This window comes from Panthera leo, chromosome C1, assembly GCF_018350215.1.
Source record: "Panthera leo isolate Ple1 chromosome C1, P.leo_Ple1_pat1.1, whole genome shotgun sequence".
NCBI lineage: Eukaryota > Metazoa > Chordata > Mammalia > Carnivora > Felidae > Panthera > Panthera leo.
In genome coordinates, this window is record NC_056686.1 from 29011186 (window position 1) to 29029844 (window position 18659).

At 44.8% G+C, this 18659-nt stretch overlaps 1 protein-coding gene across 3 annotated transcripts in view; it reads right to left on the reverse strand.

The window, feature by feature from the left end:
- The window catches only part of MTF1 (metal regulatory transcription factor 1), a 46346-nt gene that overhangs the window by 16300 nt on the left and 11387 nt on the right, over window positions 1–18659 (reverse strand). For all 3 annotated transcript variants that reach the window (XM_042954037.1, XM_042954034.1, XM_042954035.1), the window contains 5 exons: window positions 9558–9796; window positions 8666–8797; window positions 5889–5962; window positions 5279–5415; window positions 1565–1642 (listed from right to left, as the gene is read on the reverse strand). In XM_042954037.1, coding sequence (XP_042809971.1) covers window positions 1565–1642; window positions 5279–5415; window positions 5889–5962; window positions 8666–8797; window positions 9558–9796 — 660 coding nt within the window. The remainder of the gene's footprint in view (window positions 1–1564; window positions 1643–5278; window positions 5416–5888; window positions 5963–8665; window positions 8798–9557; window positions 9797–18659) is intronic.

An 18659-nucleotide genomic window follows, 5' to 3' on the forward strand; every position in this document is an offset into this window, starting at 1 on the left:
GACTCTGGATTCTGTTCCACTTCCTGGAAGAGTGTGTTTGTTTTCTTGAATATTCTGTTGATTTGGCTGTGCTCTAACTGCAAACTGCTGTCTTCCTTGCAGGCGACAGCAGCTGCAATCTATGCCCAGTCTTCGTTGGGCTGCTTAGGGTCTGTCTCACGCATCTACAGTTCAGGGGTCAACTAGAGATGCGAGCAGAGTTTATACACGGCGCGTGGGGCTCCCACTTTCTGACTCTTTCCTTTCTAGGTCGTCCCCAGTCACTTTCCAGGTGCTGCTGTGAGAGCTGTGAACTCTGTCCTCTGCTTATTCAAGACAATGAGACTGAATGTTTACTGAGTTTTAGCCCTCTTGTTTGGTGTCAACTGGGTCTTGCCCCAAGGCTGATAAGCTGTAAAACTTGAAAACCTACTCAGTGCCTTTGCTGCTGTCCAAGTGGCTCCTTCTTCCAAGCGTTACCTCTGCCTGTTTGGAATGCTCTTTGGTGCCTTCAAATAGTTGTTTTTGATAATTTGCCCAGCATATATATATATATTTGTTTTCTATGGGAGGCTTAGTCTGTTAAGAGCAGCTCTACCATTACCAGGAGAACCCAAGCCTTGGGGTGTTTATATAAAAATGCAGAGTCAGACCATTCCCAGAGGAACTGATGAAGTAGGCCTGGGGTGAGGCCCAAGAAACTACATTGTCACAAGCACTGCAAATGACTCCACTGACCATACTGTGAGAAACAGCACACATTTCATGGCATTGCTGAGCCTTCCAGTCTCTGTTCAGATACTTCCTATCACACTGATTCCTTCTTATTATGCATATACTCCTAGAAAATCTAACGTGAGCAATGTTTATTTACCACAGGAAAACAACAAACAATGCACACGTAACAACCAGTGTTGGTGACACAGTAAAGCACAGACCCTCCCAAAGGAGCATCAGCTCAGGCTTAATGCAGTGGCCTGCAAGGGACATCACGGAGCCATGGGAATGGCAGGGAAATGCCGAACAGAGGGAACTGGAGCAATCAGATCAAGAGACGGCAGGGTTGTCTTTCAGAGGAGGGCTTCTAGACAGAGTCCCCTGCAGGAACCCAATGCGGTGAGCTCAAGGTGAGAAAAAGACGGACTCAGGTCAGACCGGCAGGGCTTGAGAAAGTCTAGATACTGGAATTCCGGCTCCCCCTTCCAGTAGACTAATTTTAAGCTCCGTAAGGACAGACCACACCTACTCTCTTACCACTACAAGCTCAGCACCAGCACACTGCCTGATGGAATAGGCACTCAATAAATTACTTGCCAGATGAATAAAAGAAATAAATTTTCTGGGGCCAGAGGTTATCAATGGAGTGATGTGGGTCAAAAGGCATTAGGCATCAGAGACAGCAAACCCCTCCCATGGGGGCTCTATCAGGAAATAAAACTCCAAACAAAGGAGCCCGAAGTGGTCAGTAATTGAACACAACTACATCTGAAGACTTCAAAGACTGGCCTCCTTCGATGTTCCCACCAAAGGGAGTGCTCAATTCTTGAACTTATTTGTCTCACATCCATATCACAGGTACACTTACTGTAGTAGAATTTTCTCGAAGTTCAGAATCTGTGGACAGAAGGCTCAAGTCACTCAGACAAAGCGACTGATTTGTATCCTGTGAAAGAGAAAACATTCTAATTGAGTAAAAAACCAAAAAAATCAGGATTTGTAGTAGCATAGCATGGAATACAACACTTGACTCTAATGTCCCTACGGTCCCAAATGTCTAGATTTGTTACCTGGAGAGGCATAAACCATCCAAAGCAAGAGCTATGTGAATTATTTCAGTTTTTTAAATCCTGATATTCTTAGAAGAACCTATTATATTTCTTAAAGATGGCTAATAAAGAGCTTAAGAATTATCTCATGACTCAAGCTCCAGAGTTAACAAAAGCTGTGATAATACAAAATCAGTTATTTGTAGAACTGATCTTATCATTTACAAAGCAATTTCACATGACCTCATCTGCTATTCATATACACTCGTGAAGTTTTATTTTATATTCCCGTTTTAAATGTGAGAAAATTAATGCTAAGTCTGGCAGTGAACAGTCCAAAGTCACACAGCTAATTAGAAGAACACAAACCCAGTTCTTCTGATGGGAAGTCCAGCTTCCACTGTACCACTGCATCCCCAGTATCTCAGGGATCCTTACTCAGAGCAGTACGTACTGAGGATTTACTTTTCAAATACGACAGCCTAGGCTAACTCTCAACTCTGGATTCCTAGAACGCCAGCTGCAACTCACACACCTTAAGCAGTAACCCTGCTTACCTCATGGATCAGATGTTCCCATTCATGCAAGCATTTGACAAATATTCACTGAGCACCTATTATGCATTAGGCACTGTCCCAGGCCCAGGGATACAATAGTGAACAAAACAAGATACCTGTCACCATACAGCTTATAGTCTAGTTGGGGCAGGGGGGTGGAGAGTGACAAAAAATGCAAAGAAATGTATAGAATAGAAGATGCTGCTGAGTGCTGTGGAGGGTAAAGGGAATAGAGAATGCTGGGGTAGGAGTTGCTGTTTTATTAGATCAGGGGAGGCCTCTCAGATAAACTGGCATGAGGAGATCCTGGCATTTGAGAAGGAAAGAGTGTGTGGGCCATGCACATATCCGTGGAGTTCCAAGCAGAGCATATAGCAAGTACAAAGACCCAGAGGCAGGAATGGGCTTCCCTTGTTCAAGGCACCATGAGGAGGACAGTACGGCTACAGTGAGAGGAAGAGAAGTACATCAGGCCAGAGAAGGGACCAGACTGGAGTGTACAAGGCCCTGCGGGCCACTGTAAAGATTTTGACTTTTGCTGTAAGTGATACAAGAAGCTACTGGAGGCTCAAGAGCAGAGGACAGACATTATTTGCCTTATGGTTTAGAAAGATTGCTCTGGGTGAAATATGTAGACGAGTCTGTGGCAGGGCAGAGTGGGAGTTGGGAGAGGAGGAAAGGTGTGAGGAAGTCCGCTTAGCGGTTACTGCAGTGATCCAGACAAAAGATGACAGTGGCCTGAATGCAGTCATCAGAAGTGATCAGATTCTGCATATATTCTCATGGCAGACTTGACAGACTCTGCTGGTAGAGGTGGGGTATGGGGGGGGGGGGGGGGGGGAGAGGTATCAAGAACGACTCCAAGATTTTTGTCCTTGCCACTAAAAAAACCAGAGGTGCCATTTACCAAGGTGGGGAAAACTGCAGGAGGAGCAGGTTTGGACATACCAGATTTGAGAAGACAGAGGAGATCTGGGTTGAAGAGGGAGGCTGAATAGATAGATCTCCCTCAACTAACGGTGCAGCTATGTCCTGATAGTCGAAAATGCATTGAACACCTAAACTTCCAAACATCACAGCTTAGCCGAGCCTACCTGAAGTGCACTCAGAACGCTTACATTAGCCTACAGTGGGCAAAATGATCTACCACAAAGCTGATTTCTTAATAAAGTGCTGAGTAGCTCATGTAATTGATTGAATACTGTAGTGACAGGGAAAAACACAGACCGGTTGTATGGGTCTGGAATAGCTGTAAGTGTTATCAGTTATTTACCTTTGTGATCACGGGGCTGATGGGGGTGTGGGGGGTGTGGCTTGGTTCCACTGCCCAGCATGACAAGAGAGGATGATATGGCCCACAATAAGACCAGGAAAAGATCCAAATCAAAATTCAAAGTATGGTTTCTACTGAATGCATATTGCTTTTTGTACATGTAAAGTCAAACCATCCTAAGTGAGAATTGTCTGTACAAGTCTAGAGTTGAGAAAGAGATCCAGGCTGGAGATCTATATTTAGGACTCAAAGGCAATCTAGATGGCATTGAGAGCCTGAGACGAGAGGAGTTTCCCTCCACTGGGGAGTGAGCTGTGATCCAGAGAAGACAAGACCTGAGCACCGTCCACTGGGATGCCTCAGTGCTTAGGGGCTGTCACCAATTAAGGCGTCCCTGGATTATCACACAAATGCTGATCGCAACTTAATGCATGCAGCTTAGTAGACAGAGACTCTCAGATCTCAATATTTTTATCTGGTTTCACAGATGAAGAAACTGAGGCACAAAGATGCCATTTGCCTAATGGATCAGCAGTGGAGCTTGGATCTGAATTCAGGCAGCTGAGCTCCAGAGGCTGCAGCCCTCACAATAAAGTTATTTTGCCTCTTACAAGAGAGGGGTCAAGAACCAGGCTCTGGAATCAGACTATAATTATAAACCTATAATTACCATTTCATTATTTCATTTCTCCTTGCCTCAAGTTTCTTTATCAGTAATGTAGGGATAGTAACAGTACTGACCTCACAGAGCTCTTGTGAGATAATATAAAAACATATAAAAACACTTGGCACAGTATTTGGCACATGGTAAACACTCAATAAATGTTAGTTACTATTACTAATAAAATAAAGGAGCAGAGTCCATGTGAAGGGATCCTTTGCTATTTAAAAATTGAAAACCACAGAATTAAAGTATGCTGTCTCTCTCCCCCAAATCAAAATTGTATTACCTACTTTAAGTAAAAAAATCTCATTATTCAAAAGGGGGTCAGTGTGCTTCAGTTTCTTTATCTATGAAATAGTAAGATAATAATAACGCTCACTTCCTAGGTTTAAAAGACATCGTAAGTGCCCAATAGCACATTAGAAGTAAAAACGATAAATTTCTCCCGGCACCTCTCTGCAATGGAGCTACAGAGGAGAGGGAAATATGGTGGAGGCCTGGCAAAGAATGGACAGACTGTCTAAAACTCTGCAGAGGCATGTTCTGTGGCTCAGCACCCACGGTCAGTGGCTTTCAAACCTTCTGGCCTATGGACGATTCAAAGGGGCCAAAAATCATCCAGACTCTGCCTGGTTCTCCAATGACAGATTCAATAGGTGTGTGAAGCAAAAGCGTTTAACTTGCGTCTCCAACTTAAGTAGAGACGTGCCATTTCACAGACATGAATGAGAAAATAACACCCTTTTAGAGCATCCGGCTGACCCTCTGGAAGCCATTCTGAGACCTCTGGTTTTAAGACACCTCTTGGACCAAACCTGATGGGAAGGAGGCAGAGCTGAATCAAAAGCTGAGGCACAGGGCACCCTGGGGAAATCTCTGGCTGACACCATCCCAACACAAGACACAGATCTTGACCCTGATTTCTTCCCTCTCACTGACAGATACATAAGAAGACATTTTGACCTTTTATTTTGATACACAAACAATCACTGCTCTTCCGTGTTGCCTAGATGGAAACAAGAGACAAAACACTGCGCACCTCTGATCCATTGTGATTTGGAAGTGCATTGTATGAGTGTCCTTTGTTATCGTGACCTTTCATGTGACTTTTGAGACTGTATTGAGTGCTGAATGTTTTCTCACAGCCATTACTGGGGCAGAAAAAGGGTCTTTCACCTGCAAGAATGACAAGTAGTGTTAATATTACCATAAAGTCATTGCACTGGTTTGAGACATCTACTTTTCCCTAATAGAGGGAAGTAAATATTCTCATGAGGGTTCAGGTCATAGTCGTCACGAGTTGGACAGAATACATGTTGACCATCTCAGCCCTAAAACTTAATGTACAGCAAAAATGGCCTTCTCCTGGCAACCTTAAAGTGAAGATTAGTACCCGCCCCGCCGCAACCCCCCCCCCCCCCCCCAGTTCTTTTTTTGAGAATCTCTGTACTGGTTTCATTTCTTAAGGCTGGATTTCGGAGTCCAATCTTAGGTCCTTTTACCTCTGAAAGAAACTCAAACATTATAGGCAAAGGCTACGCTGATTAGGCTTGCTTCTTCTACAAAGCTCTACAGGTCTCAACAGAAACGCAGATATTTACTGGTCTGATGAAGATTCAAATAAAAAGTAAAAATTAGTCTACACTCACCAGTATGTGTGCGGACGTGGGTTTTAAGGTGGTGGCTTGCTGCAAATGCTTTCCCACAGCCATCATGATCACACCTAAGTACGTTGTTTAAGCAAAGAGAAACAGCAGTCATTGGGTAAACAGATCTCTATCTTCAACATCTCTTATAAATACAAGCTCAACCTAAAACAAACGTTCAGAACACTGAGATCCGATACAGGAAATTGGTTTTTGAGATGGGAATGAAGACAAATCACTGGAAAAGGTGACAAATCTGGGAACAGAGGGGACTGACGGCCCAGGATAAACATTTCCTGTCCTACAAGTCACATGTTGAGAGCTCTGAAACTAAAAGCCTTTTGATGACTTACTGAACAGAATTCTACTGACGATCAGAGCTGATATGAAAAATCTATTGCCAGTGGAATACCAGGAATATCGATAGCATGTACAGAGGCTCTCATACAGGCATGAAGCCTACAATATAGCACTAAGACAAGATCAGTCCCGACTACATTGACTGTATAATATAAGGTGTAGTGGCTGTAATGACTAATTTATAATCTTCAGTGTCAAGATCCATTTCTTTCTCTTCTACTTTCTTGATAACCAAAGCTAGAAGTAATCATCCCCTCCTGAGAACTTCTGAGGCATTTATCTATGTGCTTCTTTTATGGCATCTGTTGTTTCCATTCTTATTTTATCTCTATGTGTACCCATTTGTTATCGGTTCTCTTAGATTATACACTCTTTGAGGGTGGGGTCTATGTAGTTCTTTACATCTGCCATAGTTCTTGCACACAGCAGGCATTCAATAATAACTTTTTAAAAAAATTTTTAAAAATCCTGGGGCGCCTGGGTGGCTCAGTCGGTTAAGCGTCCAACTTCGGCTCAGGTCACGATCTCGCGGTATGTGAGTTTGAGCCCCGCGTCGGGCTCTGTGCTGACTGCTCAGAGCCTGGAGCCTGTTTCAGATTCTGTGTCTCCCTCTCTCTCTGACCCTCCCCTGTTCATGCTCTGTCTCTCTCTGTCTCAAAAATAAATAAACGTTAAAAATAAATTAAAAAAAAAATCTTTATTTATTTTTGAAGGAGAGAGAGACAGAGAGTGAGCGGGGGAGGAGCAGAGAGAGAGGGAGACACAGAATCCGAAGCAGGCTCCAGGCTCGGAACTGTCAGCACAGAGCCTGAAGCAGGACTTGAACTCACCGACCGTGAGATCGTGACCTGAGCTGAAGTCAGACACTCAACCGACTGAGCCACCCAGGTGCTTCAACAACTTTTTTTTTTTTATTTTAAGTTTATTTATTTTGAGAGAGCGTGCACAAGCAGGGAAGAACAGAGAGAGAGAGAGGGACAGAGAGAGAATCCCAAGCAGGCTCCGCGCCATCAGAGTGGAATCCCATGCAGGGCTCTATCTCACAAACTGTGAGACCATGACCTGAGCTGAAACTTAAGAGTCAAATGCTTAACCAACTGAGCCACCCAGGCACCCCAATAACTATTTATATGAATAAATAAATGCATTTTCTTGTAAGCCCAAGTATTTAATTTCCTTAAAAAGAAAGTTTCTCTGGAGCATTTTACTTTTTAATTATACATAATCATTGTGCCTAAAGTCCCATCTAATATGCAAGAAAAATTAGCAGTTTTAATCATCACAAAAATACGTGTGATTGAATAGAAATCAGAGTCCCCCACTATGGGGGAAAGAAGTAACCCAAGCTTCACAGAACCTGGTGAGTAACCAACTAGAATCTAAATACATCTGCTTTTACAGGCGCCTAGTAGGTAGAGCATGCAACTCTTGACCTCGGAGTTATGAGCTCAAGCTCCACATTGGGTATAGAGCTTACTTACCACCTAAATAAAAAATTCTCTTGCTTTGGGGCACCTGGGTGGCTCAGTCGATTAAGCATCCGACTCTTGACATCCGCTCAGGTGGTGATCTCTCAGTCATGAGATCAAGCCCCGCATCAGGCTCTGCTCTGAACACAGAGCCTGCCTGGGATTCTCTCTCTCTCTACCCCTTCCCTGTTTACACGCATGCTCTCTCTCAAAATAAATAAATGATCTTTAAAAGAAATACTCTAGCTTTTTATTTATTTGTAGAACCATGCTATGTGCTATGAGCAGAGAAGAAAGTAGATGATACAAGTCTTTCCTGCAAGCTTATATATTTACACGTGGATGTATTAAATACACATATGTGCACAAATATACAGAGATAGAAATATACAGACAAAAACGGATGCTCCTATATGTTTGTGTATACACACACATATTACAAAACAACTAAGGTGACAGAATAAAATACTTGCACCGCTAGCCTAAGCACTCTTACCCCTCATCTCCTCCTCCTCTCCCCACCTCGATTTTTAGGTAGCTATCCCTTCCCCTGTGCTCAAAGTCCCTCTGAGCACCTCAGTCTTGTAAGCTTTCCAGTTACCTGTGGTTCTTTCCCACCAGACTAAGTTCTCAAGAGAAGAGAGTGGATCTCAGTATTTCCTCTAGCACTGATAAAAGTGCCTCCCATGTAAGCGAGTTTCAACAAATTCTTCTTGAAAACAAAGGAAAAGCAGGAGGCAGAAAGGCCATTGTCCAAGTCTGGAGTAAGGATGCTCTTAGAAGCCACTGCTCCCCCTCCGGCATGCAGCTGGTCGTAGCCATGCCGGGGAGAGCCAATACCCCCAAAGAACTATTGTGGGGAGTTTTCCTTCTGCTTTGAAAAACGTGAGGGGACATCGAGACACCCAGCTGAAACACGGTCAGTGACAAACAGAAAACAGTAAGACTTACCGAAATGGCTTTTCTCCTGTATGGGTTCGAATGTGCTTCCTCAGATCGCTGAGTGTGGTGAAGTACTTGCTGCAGCCTTCAGATTCACAGTTAAACGTTTTCCCTGTGTGAAGCCGCTGGTGTGCTTTCAGCCTGCAAGATATGCCGGAGAACACTTCCCATTGTCATTGGCATCATATGCTACAGAGCCTCTGACCCATGTCAGCTCAATGTGTTTCTGGATACAGTGCAGAAGAATTCGGGATCCAAAATTTTTTGCTCGGAGAGAAATTCAGAAGTCCACAGCAGAGTAGTAGGAGTGTGCCTCTGCCACCAGACTGCCTGGGACTCAAATCCTGGTCCTACTTCCTACTAGATGGGGTGCCTTGAACCAGTTCTAAAACCTCTCTATGCTTCCACTTACTTATAACTGCTGTGAGGATTAGCACACAGAACAGTGCTGAGCACAACGAATGCTTCACAAGTGTTAGCTATTGCTACGTCTGTTATTTTAGACCCAAAGTTGAAGACTAATACAAGTCTCCCGACACAAACAGTGTGAAAGAGAACTGGCCAATGAATGGTAGAAAAAAGTTAGCTTCAAGGTGAGGAAGGAAAGAAGGTGACAGAAGCCTTAGTACCAAGATCCTGAGCCAAGGGGACATATTAGGCCAAGTATTAAAATCCCCAAGCCAGTATGCCACTCCAGGAAATACAAATCTAAACACAAATGTACTATCCTGTTTCACCAACCCAATATATGCCGATCTTTAAGTAATAAGATCCCCCAGCGAATTTTAGACAGGTGAGCCCAGCCATGCTCTTTCAAGCCCTGGAAGTGCATATCTGTGCAGGACAAGGAGAGGGCTCTGCCATCACAAAGTCGGGGTCAAAGGGTGGAGAGGAGGCTGACCTGTACAGAGTGTTGAACGCCTTCTCACAGCCCTGTACGTCGCACTCAAATGGCTTCTCCTTCGTGTGCACTCGCACGTGGATCCTGAGGCTGTAGGAGGTGAGGAAGGCCTTGCCGCAGCCCTCCTGATTACAGACAAAGGTGTACTCTCCCCGGTGAGTCTTCTGGTGGGTGCGCAGGTTGCCCGCTGTGCTGTAGGTGCGGGGACAGCCCTCGAATGTGCACTGGTACCGCTTTACCTGGCGCACAAAGGACACCTCATCAACAGGACGAAAGAGCTGCCCAGGGCCCTGCTCTCCCCCAGAGTCTGCCTCCCCAGGAGATGTGGACGACACACAGAGGTTTGTACCGTCAACACAGAAAACGGCCTCTAACAACAAAGCGGGGAAATCTTCCCGTTGATCAGATCACTTCTGAACAACAAACAACAAGTCACGGGCACGAGATGAACTTGTAGGTACATGAATACTTTCAATGAATAGAAGGAGGGGGTTTCCACACTCTAGTACACATCTGGCCTCTAAAGGTGGGCCTCTACTGTTACAGTTACCTATACTGAAACACCACTTTGGCTCTGTCTTAAGGCTTGATTAAACACCCTGCCCTATGGCACCCCACCCTGACTGGAATCGGCCAACGTTAAAGTGAGTCTGAAATATCCTAATATTGATATACTCAGTCATCCAGCATTATTTCCCCAGCGTGATTTCCAGTCTATGAAATGAAAATACTGTACCATGGAGTTCTTGGAGTATTTGCTGGTATGACATTTCTCAAAATGCCAGCCTCTCGGTTTCACTTTCACCACCAAGCTTCTAGAAAGGGTGGCACACATGTGAGCCTCCCTTTCCTTCAGTGCCCACATGTTCCTTTTAAGAACTTGGCAACTCAGCAAGCTGGTTTCACTGCAGGACATTCTCTTGCACTTCCTGGTGGTCAAACCCTTCCATCCTTTTCCATTTTCCTTCATTTACTTGCAAAACTATCTCATCAGTGATGCCCTCCCCTCCTAAAAACTTATCCTCCACAACACAGCAATTCCTTGGGGCTCTCTTTATCTTCTTCTCCGCGGCACTCCTTTGATAAATAGGTTTATTCTGGCACTTATCTCCCATCCCCCAGACCCTCCCATACCTGCCCCAGTTCAGGGGAAGCAGCATGAGACGTGGCCGGGGGAGGAGTAATTTCTGGCACTTATGTTCGGGACCTTTGGCAAGTCATTTCGTTACTCTGAGCCTCAGTTTTTCATTCCTCAAATGCGAGTATTAATGCCTGCCTTGCCTGTCTCACAGTGCTTTGGCGAGGAGCGAAATGAGATCGAACGTTTGTGAAAATACGTTGTAAATGATCTGATGCCACACACACCAAGGTGCTAGCACTGTCTGCTCTTCAGCTTTCATGAACGTCTTCATCCGTTGACTCCGATCCTTCTACCAAGCCTCAGTCCACATCTCCAACAACACTGCTAGTAATTCATTCCAGTTACTGAACTACCAGGTCCCAGGCAACAAGCCAGATGCCACAGACAAACAAGTGAACAAGACAAAGATCTCTGCTTTGAAGGAGTGCCGATTTTAAGGAGGTAGACGTGCACAAATGTTTATACACTGTGCTGAGTCTGACAACAGATACGTGCCCAAGGTGCCTGGGGAATACAAAAAGGGAAACCTAACCCCTCTTGGAAAGACTGTAAACAGTCAAGGCTCAGAAGCTGAGGTACTCTCTCTGAATTGAAGTGTTTATCATTTGCCTGTTTGTTTTAGGGATACACTGAAAAGGTGTTTCTCAGATAAACCAGGAAGAGAAGGGCATTCCAGAAAGAGGTGACACCTTGGGAACTGCAGGGAAATAGGAGTGCTGGTACAGTGAACCACAAACACACTCGCAGTACGTATGAGGCTGGAAGGAGAAAGATCTAGAAAAATAAGATGAGGCCTCCTTAGTCAAACTGTGGAGTAGAGGAACAGGACAAAGGGGACTCACCAACAGGTTTCAACCAAGGGAGCAACAAATGAGATCTGCAGTTTAGGAGAGATCCTTCTGGTAGCCTAGTGGAGGATGGGCTGGAAGGGTAAGAGAACAGAAGAAGGGGTAGAGGCTAGGAGAAGAGGGACAATAGTCCAGGAGAGAGATGAGAAAGACCTGAACAGGCAAGCGAGAGTGGACAGTGTGAGAGATGAATTTCAGGGAAATTAAAGCAGGAGGAATGACTGGCCGCAGTGGCAACTGGGGAGCAGAAGGGGTTAGGGAGAGATAAAGCCTCGGTCAAGAGTATGGCCTGGGTGACTAAACAGATGGGCACACCACCAACCTGGGGCTGGATGGGGATGGAGGAGAGATGATGAGTTGGCTTTGAGGTGCTACCAGGACTTCCAGGTAGAAACGTCCAGTGGACAGTCAGACATACAGGCTGGAAACTGAAAGGAATGCCTATGGCAGGAGTCCCTGGTACACGTAGCTGACTTTACCTGCATACCAAAGCAGGCCAGGTTCAAGCACAGCTCTGCCACTTACTGTGTAACGTTGAGAAAACTACTTAAGTACACTAAGCCTCACTTTCCTTATTTACAATATGGAGGAAATAAAACCTATCTTTTTAGGATTGTTGTAAGGATCAGGAATAATCTGCATAATTCATTTAAATATAGTGAATGGCATAGAGTGAGTACACAATAGTAGCTCTTGTAAAAGGACAAAGGCTAGAGCTCAGAAAGTCACCAATGTTTAAGGTGCTTGTAAAAGAAGTGAAGCCACTGCTGGGTGAGTAGGGGAATGGGCTGGGGAAACAGGAAGACACAAAGGAGAATGATGGCACAGAAGGTAAGAGAAAAAGGATCTCGAGGGGGTGTCTGGGTGGCTCAGATGGTTGAGTGTCTGACTCTTGAGTTCGGCTCAGGTCATGATCACAGGGTCATGGAATCAAACCCTGCGTGGGGCTCTGCACTGAGTGTGGAACTTGCTTGAGATTCTTGCTCTCCCTCTCTCTCTGCTTCTCTGCCCTGCTCATGCTCTCTCTCTCTAAAAAATTAAAAAAGAAAAATTAAGAAAAAAAAAGAAGGGTGCCAGGGTGGCTCAGTTGGTTAAGCATCCGACTTCAGCCCAGGTCACCATCTCATCGTTTGTGAGTTCGAGCCCCACATCGGGCTCTGTGCTGACAGCTCCAGCCTGGAGCCTGCTTCGGATTCTGTGTTTCCCTCTCTCTCTGCCCCTCCCCTTCTTGCACTCTCTCTCTCTCTCTCTCAAAAAATAAACCTTTAAAATTAAAAAAAAAAAAAAAAAAAAAAAAACAAAGAAAAAGAAAAAGGATCTCAAGGAAGAATGATCAAAACCTGAAATGTCTTGAGAAAACAAGATAGGTCTGAGGAAACTCCTAGATCCAGCAGCTAGGAATCACTAGTTACTTAACAAGGCTAAGTTTTAATGAACTGCTAGGGCCCAAAGCCTGGGTCAAGGTGAATGAACCAAAGATGAAGTGGAGGCAGAGATGAGAGATGGACAGCAGGAGCCAGAGTGAACTTCTGAGTTGAAGATTTTTTCTTAAAAGTAGGGCAGGTCCTGAGCATATTTGGAAGGAGAAAGGTCTTGGAAAAAAGAGAAGCTGAGAGTCTAAGAGGAATATAAAGAACAGGACAGTTAAAAGCCTGGTGGAGGGAAAAGCCTCAGGTGGGAAGAGGGACAGGCAGTTTCAGAGCGGAGGGACTGAGGTAAGGGCAGGTGTGACTCAAGGATGGACAAGGTTTCCACAAAGGGCCGGATGGTTTTAGGCTTTGTGGGCCACGCGGACTCTATTACAACCCCTCGCCTCTGCCGCTGTTAGGTGAAACTAACCATAGACAATATCTAAATGGACAAGCCAGCTTGTGCTCCAGAAAAACTTTTTTTATGGACAGTGGAATTTTAATTTCGTATCATTTCACTATGTAATACTATTCTTTTGATTAAAAAAAATCATTTAAAAATATAAAAACCATGGCACAAAAAACAGACACTCAGCTCAATGGAACAGAATAGAGAACCCAGAAATGGACCCACAAACATATTGCCAACTAATCTTTGACAAAGCAGAAAAGAATATCCAGTGGAATAAAGACAGTCTCTTCAGCAAGTGGGGCTGGGAAAACAGGACAGCGGCATGCAGAAAAATGAACCTGGACCACTTTCTTACACCATACACAAAAATAAACTCAAAATGGATGAAAGACCCAAACATAAGACAGGAAGCCATCAAAATCCTCGAGGAGAAAGCAGGCAAAAACCTCTTTGACCCTGGCTGCAGCAACTTTTTACTCAACATGTCTCCAGAGGCAAAGGAAACAAAAGCAAAAATGAACTGTTGGGACCTCATCAAAATAAAAAGCTTCTGCACAGTGAAGGAAACAATCAGCAAAACTAAAAGGCAAGAGACAGAATGGGAGAAGATATCTGCATATCAGATAAAGGTTTAGTACCCAAAGTCTATAAAGAACTTATCAAACTCAACATCCAAAAAACAAATAATCCAGTGAAGAAATGGGCAAAAGACATAAGTAGACACTTCTCCAAAGAAGACATCCAGATGGCCAACCAACACATGAAAAATGCTCAACATCACTCATCATCAGGGAAATACAAACCCAAACCACAATGAGATACCACCTCACACCTGTCAGAATGACTAACATTAACAACTCAGGCAACAACAGACGTTGGCGAGGATGTGGAGAGGATCTCTTTTGCACTGCTGGTGGGAATGCAAACTGGTGCAGCCACTCTGGAAAACAGGATGGAGGTTCCCCCAAAAAAATTAAAAATAGAACTACCCTACACCCACCAATTGCACTCCTAGGTATTAATCCAAGGGATACAGGTGTGCTGTTTCGAAGGGGCACATGCACCCCCATGTTTATAGCAGCACTATCAACAAAGCCAAAGTATGGAAAGAGCCCAAATGTCCATCGATGGATGAATGGATAAAGAAGATGTGGTGTATATATATACAATGCAGTATCACTCGGCAATGAAAAAGAATGAAATCTTGTCATTTGCAACTACATGGATGGAACTAGAGGGTATTATGCTAAGCGAAATTAGTCAGAGAAAGACAAATATCATGGGACTTCACTCATATGAGGACAGAGAAAGACAAATATCATATGACTTCACTCATATGAAGACTTTAAGATACAAAACAGATGAACTTAAGGGAAGGGAAGCAAAAATAATATAAAAACAGGGAGGGGGACAAAACAGAAGAGACTCTTAAATATGGAGAACAAAGGTTACTGGAGGGGTCATGGGAGGGGGATGGGCTAAATGGGTAAGGGGCATTAAGAAATAAACTCCTAAAATCATTGCTGCACTATATGCTAACTTGGATGTAAATTTAAAAAATAAAGAATAAAAAATATAAATAAATAATAAAAGAAATAAAAATATAAAAACCATTCTACAAAAACAGGCATCTGGATGGATTTGGCCCATGGGCCACTGTTTGCCAAACCCTAAAGCCTGTGGGTGCAGGGGTGGGAGGAGCCCTGACTCCTCCAGTCTCCTTCTCATTCCTTCTCTCATCTGCCCAACCCCCAACAGTCTTGCACAAGTCTTTAGCAAGTGCTCTCCCACGTATTATTCGTTCCTCACCTTCCCCCTGACGTGCAGGGGGTGCTCTGTAAACATCCGTGGAACTGAATTACTGGGCTGGGCATTATCATGTCTCAGTGCCTAGTAGGTCTGAAGCCACTCATTGCCAGATTTGTTCTAAAGCAGTGTTCTCCACATGCCATCTCTATGCTCAGATGTTAAGGTCCCTTTGCCTGATATTCAAAGTCCCCCTCCCCCTCCCCCTCCCCCACCCCATAGGTCCCCTTCTGCCTTTGACCACATTACTCCAGAACCGGTCCAACAGTAGGTTCCATCTAGGCCTACAGCAACAGGACCCCTTCCTCAATCACCACACTGAATTCCCACTCGCCTGCCTCTGCCTCTCCTTCCTCTCTGTTGGAAACGTCTGGTTCCTTCTCTCCTTTTCTAAGTCTCTCTCTTCCTTCCATTCAAGCCTCACTACTTCCAAGGCCTGCCACGATCACCCCACGTGTGAGTGACAGTGCCCTTCTCTGATCCAATAATATTTAACTATACCACTCATTCGGCACCGAGCCCATGCTGTTAATGATCCTCTCACACATATATCCTGACTTCCCATCAAGACTGAAAACCTCTTTGGTTCTGCCAGGTAGAGATTTCAAAACAGTCACCGACCAGGAAGTGAGAAGCAGGACTATGGCTGCCGCAATGAAGGAGCAGCGTGTCTCAACCAGGGCGCTTCAACAATGGTGAGCGATAAGGGCAGGCTCTCATTCTTAAGATGCGACAGCAGTTGAGAACTTTATAAGTAGCAGCACCATCAATAATTAACTACCGCTCCCCGTCTCCTTGCCCTGCCAACCCCTATTCCCATCCAGGTTTTTTACTTGGCCAATGCAAGCTTCCATTAAAAGTTTCTTCCTCAAGGGGCGCCTGGGTGGCTCAGTCGGTTAGGCGGCCGACTTCAGCTCAGGTCATGATCTCATGGTCCGTGAGGGCTGTGAGTTCGAGCCCCGCGTCGGGCTCTGTGCTGACAGCTCAGAGCCTGGAGCCTGTTTCAGATTCTGTGTCTCCCTCTCTCTGACCCTCCCCTGTTCATGCTCTGTCTCTCTGTGTCTCAAAAATAAATAAATGTTAAAAAAAAAAAAAAAAGTTTCTTCCTCAAGGAATGGTTTTATAGCAATACCTCTTTAGTTGGTAGGCATGGCAGTAGCTGGAAAACACGAGGCACTAAATAAGTATTTGCTGAGTTCAGTGAATGAGTGGCTACTCTCCTGGTGGACTGTAGGATCCATGAGAGCAGGGCCCATGTCTGTCTCTGGTCACAGCCTCTGTGGCTAGCCTTGTGGATGAGCGGCACTACATTCACGTTTGTTGAAGGAAGGAAGGAAGGAAGGAAGGAAGGAAGGAAGGAAGGAAGGAAGGAAGGAAGGAAGGAGGGAGTAAACAAACAAACAAAACCAGCAGGACTTAATGTAGAGGAAAGTAGTGACAAAGGTGACGAGTAACAAAGGAAGGATGGTCAACTGGGTCAAATGCAGCAGAGATGGCTTTCATTAAAGCCTTTCTTGGAGGGGCGCCTGGGTGGCTCAGTCGGTGGTTAAGCGACTCTTGATTTTGGCTCAGGTCACGATCTCACGGGTCATGAGATTGAGCCCCACGTCGGGCTCTGCACAAAACTGCACAGAGCCTGCTTGGGATTCTCTCTCTCCTGTCCCTCCCCTGCTCACGTGTTCTCTCTCTCTCTCGCTCTCTCAAAACAAATAAATAATCTTAAAAAAAAACTTCCTTGGATATGGCCAACTTGCCAGGTCATAAGTGCCCCGGCAAGATTAGCTTCACTGGAGGAGTAGAAGAGAAACCAAAATGTTACATTCTTGAGAAGTCTGGGAAAGGCAAGCAACAGAAGACAATGAATGTAACTACTCTTTCAAGGAACTTGACTGCGAAGACAGAGACAGGAGAGAAAGCTGGGAGAGGACGGGGACTGGGGAAGACATTTGTGTCTCAAGGTGGGACAGCCAGGTGGACTGCCAAGGCAAATGCCTGCTCCCTAATAATACGCTGAAGAAACGAGCCCTCACTCACCCCATCAGAAGGCAGGCAGTAAATGGAAGTCATTACCCTGTGTCTTTCAGAATCGTTTTAAAATGGCACCAAGTTTCACAAAAGGGAAAGCTAAACCTCCTCAAACTGGATCAGAACAGGAAGTTGCAAAAAACAAATTAAGTTCTCAGGGTTACAGAGAAGAGGTATTGCAACATGTGGTACATTTATATACAAGTAAGGTTTATCACGCCTGCATGCTTTCAAAAAATTATGTTGCAGGGCTTATATTGTCCAAGGTGCTAGGAATATAGAAAAGATAGTCCCTGCTCTCAAGGAGCTCGACGTCAAGAGGAGACTCAAACAGGGGCACCTGGGTGGCTCAGTCGGTTAAGTGGCTGACTCTTGATTTCAGCTCTCGTAGTGATCTCACGGTTCGTAAGATCGAGCCTCGCATCAGGCTCTGCACTATCAGTGGGAGTCTCTCCCTCTCTCGGTGAGCCTACCATGTGCCCCCTCCCTGCTCGCGCTCTCTCTCAAAATAAACAAACAAACATTAAAAAGAGAGAGAGAGAGAATCAAACAAATAGATCAGAATGGCATGAGAAGTTGTGCTGATAATGGATGTGAGAATAGGAATACAGAGAAAAAGCATCTAACTTAGACTTGGGGACCACTGAGAAAGGCTTCTCAAGCTGAATTTAAAGAACTTGAGGGAGAGGTGACACATAATTCATTCGCCTCTTGAAATTAACTAGCATTATCTATAATACGAACATAAAGTCACTAACAATTCCACTGATAATAAAGAATGCGTTTCTCTAAAAGAGCTGAAGAACTGACTCATTTTAACTTTCCTGTGAGGCCTCTGACACTTGTTCATTCCTAAGGTAACGAGCACACAGCGGGCACACGGTAGGCTCACTGAGGATGGGGTCCAATACTATCAAAAGCAAGAAGCATGAGCTTTCAGAGAACTGATGTTGGTTTGCAAGGTGTTTTGAATAGTTCTAGAATAGAGAAATGTTTAACAAAGATGATTGCCTGGTTAAGTCAACAGAAGTCAGAGAAGGAAAGGAAAATGAGATAAGCAAACAACAAGAAAATTAAACACTGGACTCCAGAAGACAAAAGCCTAAATTTCAGAAAAGGGGGCGCCTGGATGACTCAGTCAGTTAAGCCTCTGACTCTTAAGTGAGCCTCTGACTTTCAGCTCAGGTCGTGATCTCACAGTTCGTGGAAGTGAGCCCCATGTTGGGCTCTGTGCTGAGCATGGGGGCTGCTTGGGATTCTCTCTCTCTCTCTCTCTCTCTCTCTCTCTCTCTCTCTCCCTCCCTCCCTCCCTCCCTCCCTCTCTCGGACTCTCCCCAACTCAAACGTGTGCTAGCGCACGCGCTCTCTCACTCTCTCTCAAGATAAATAAATAAACATTTACAATTTTTTTTCAGCAGGGGCGCCTGGGTGGCTCAATTGGTTAAGCATCCGACTTCGGCT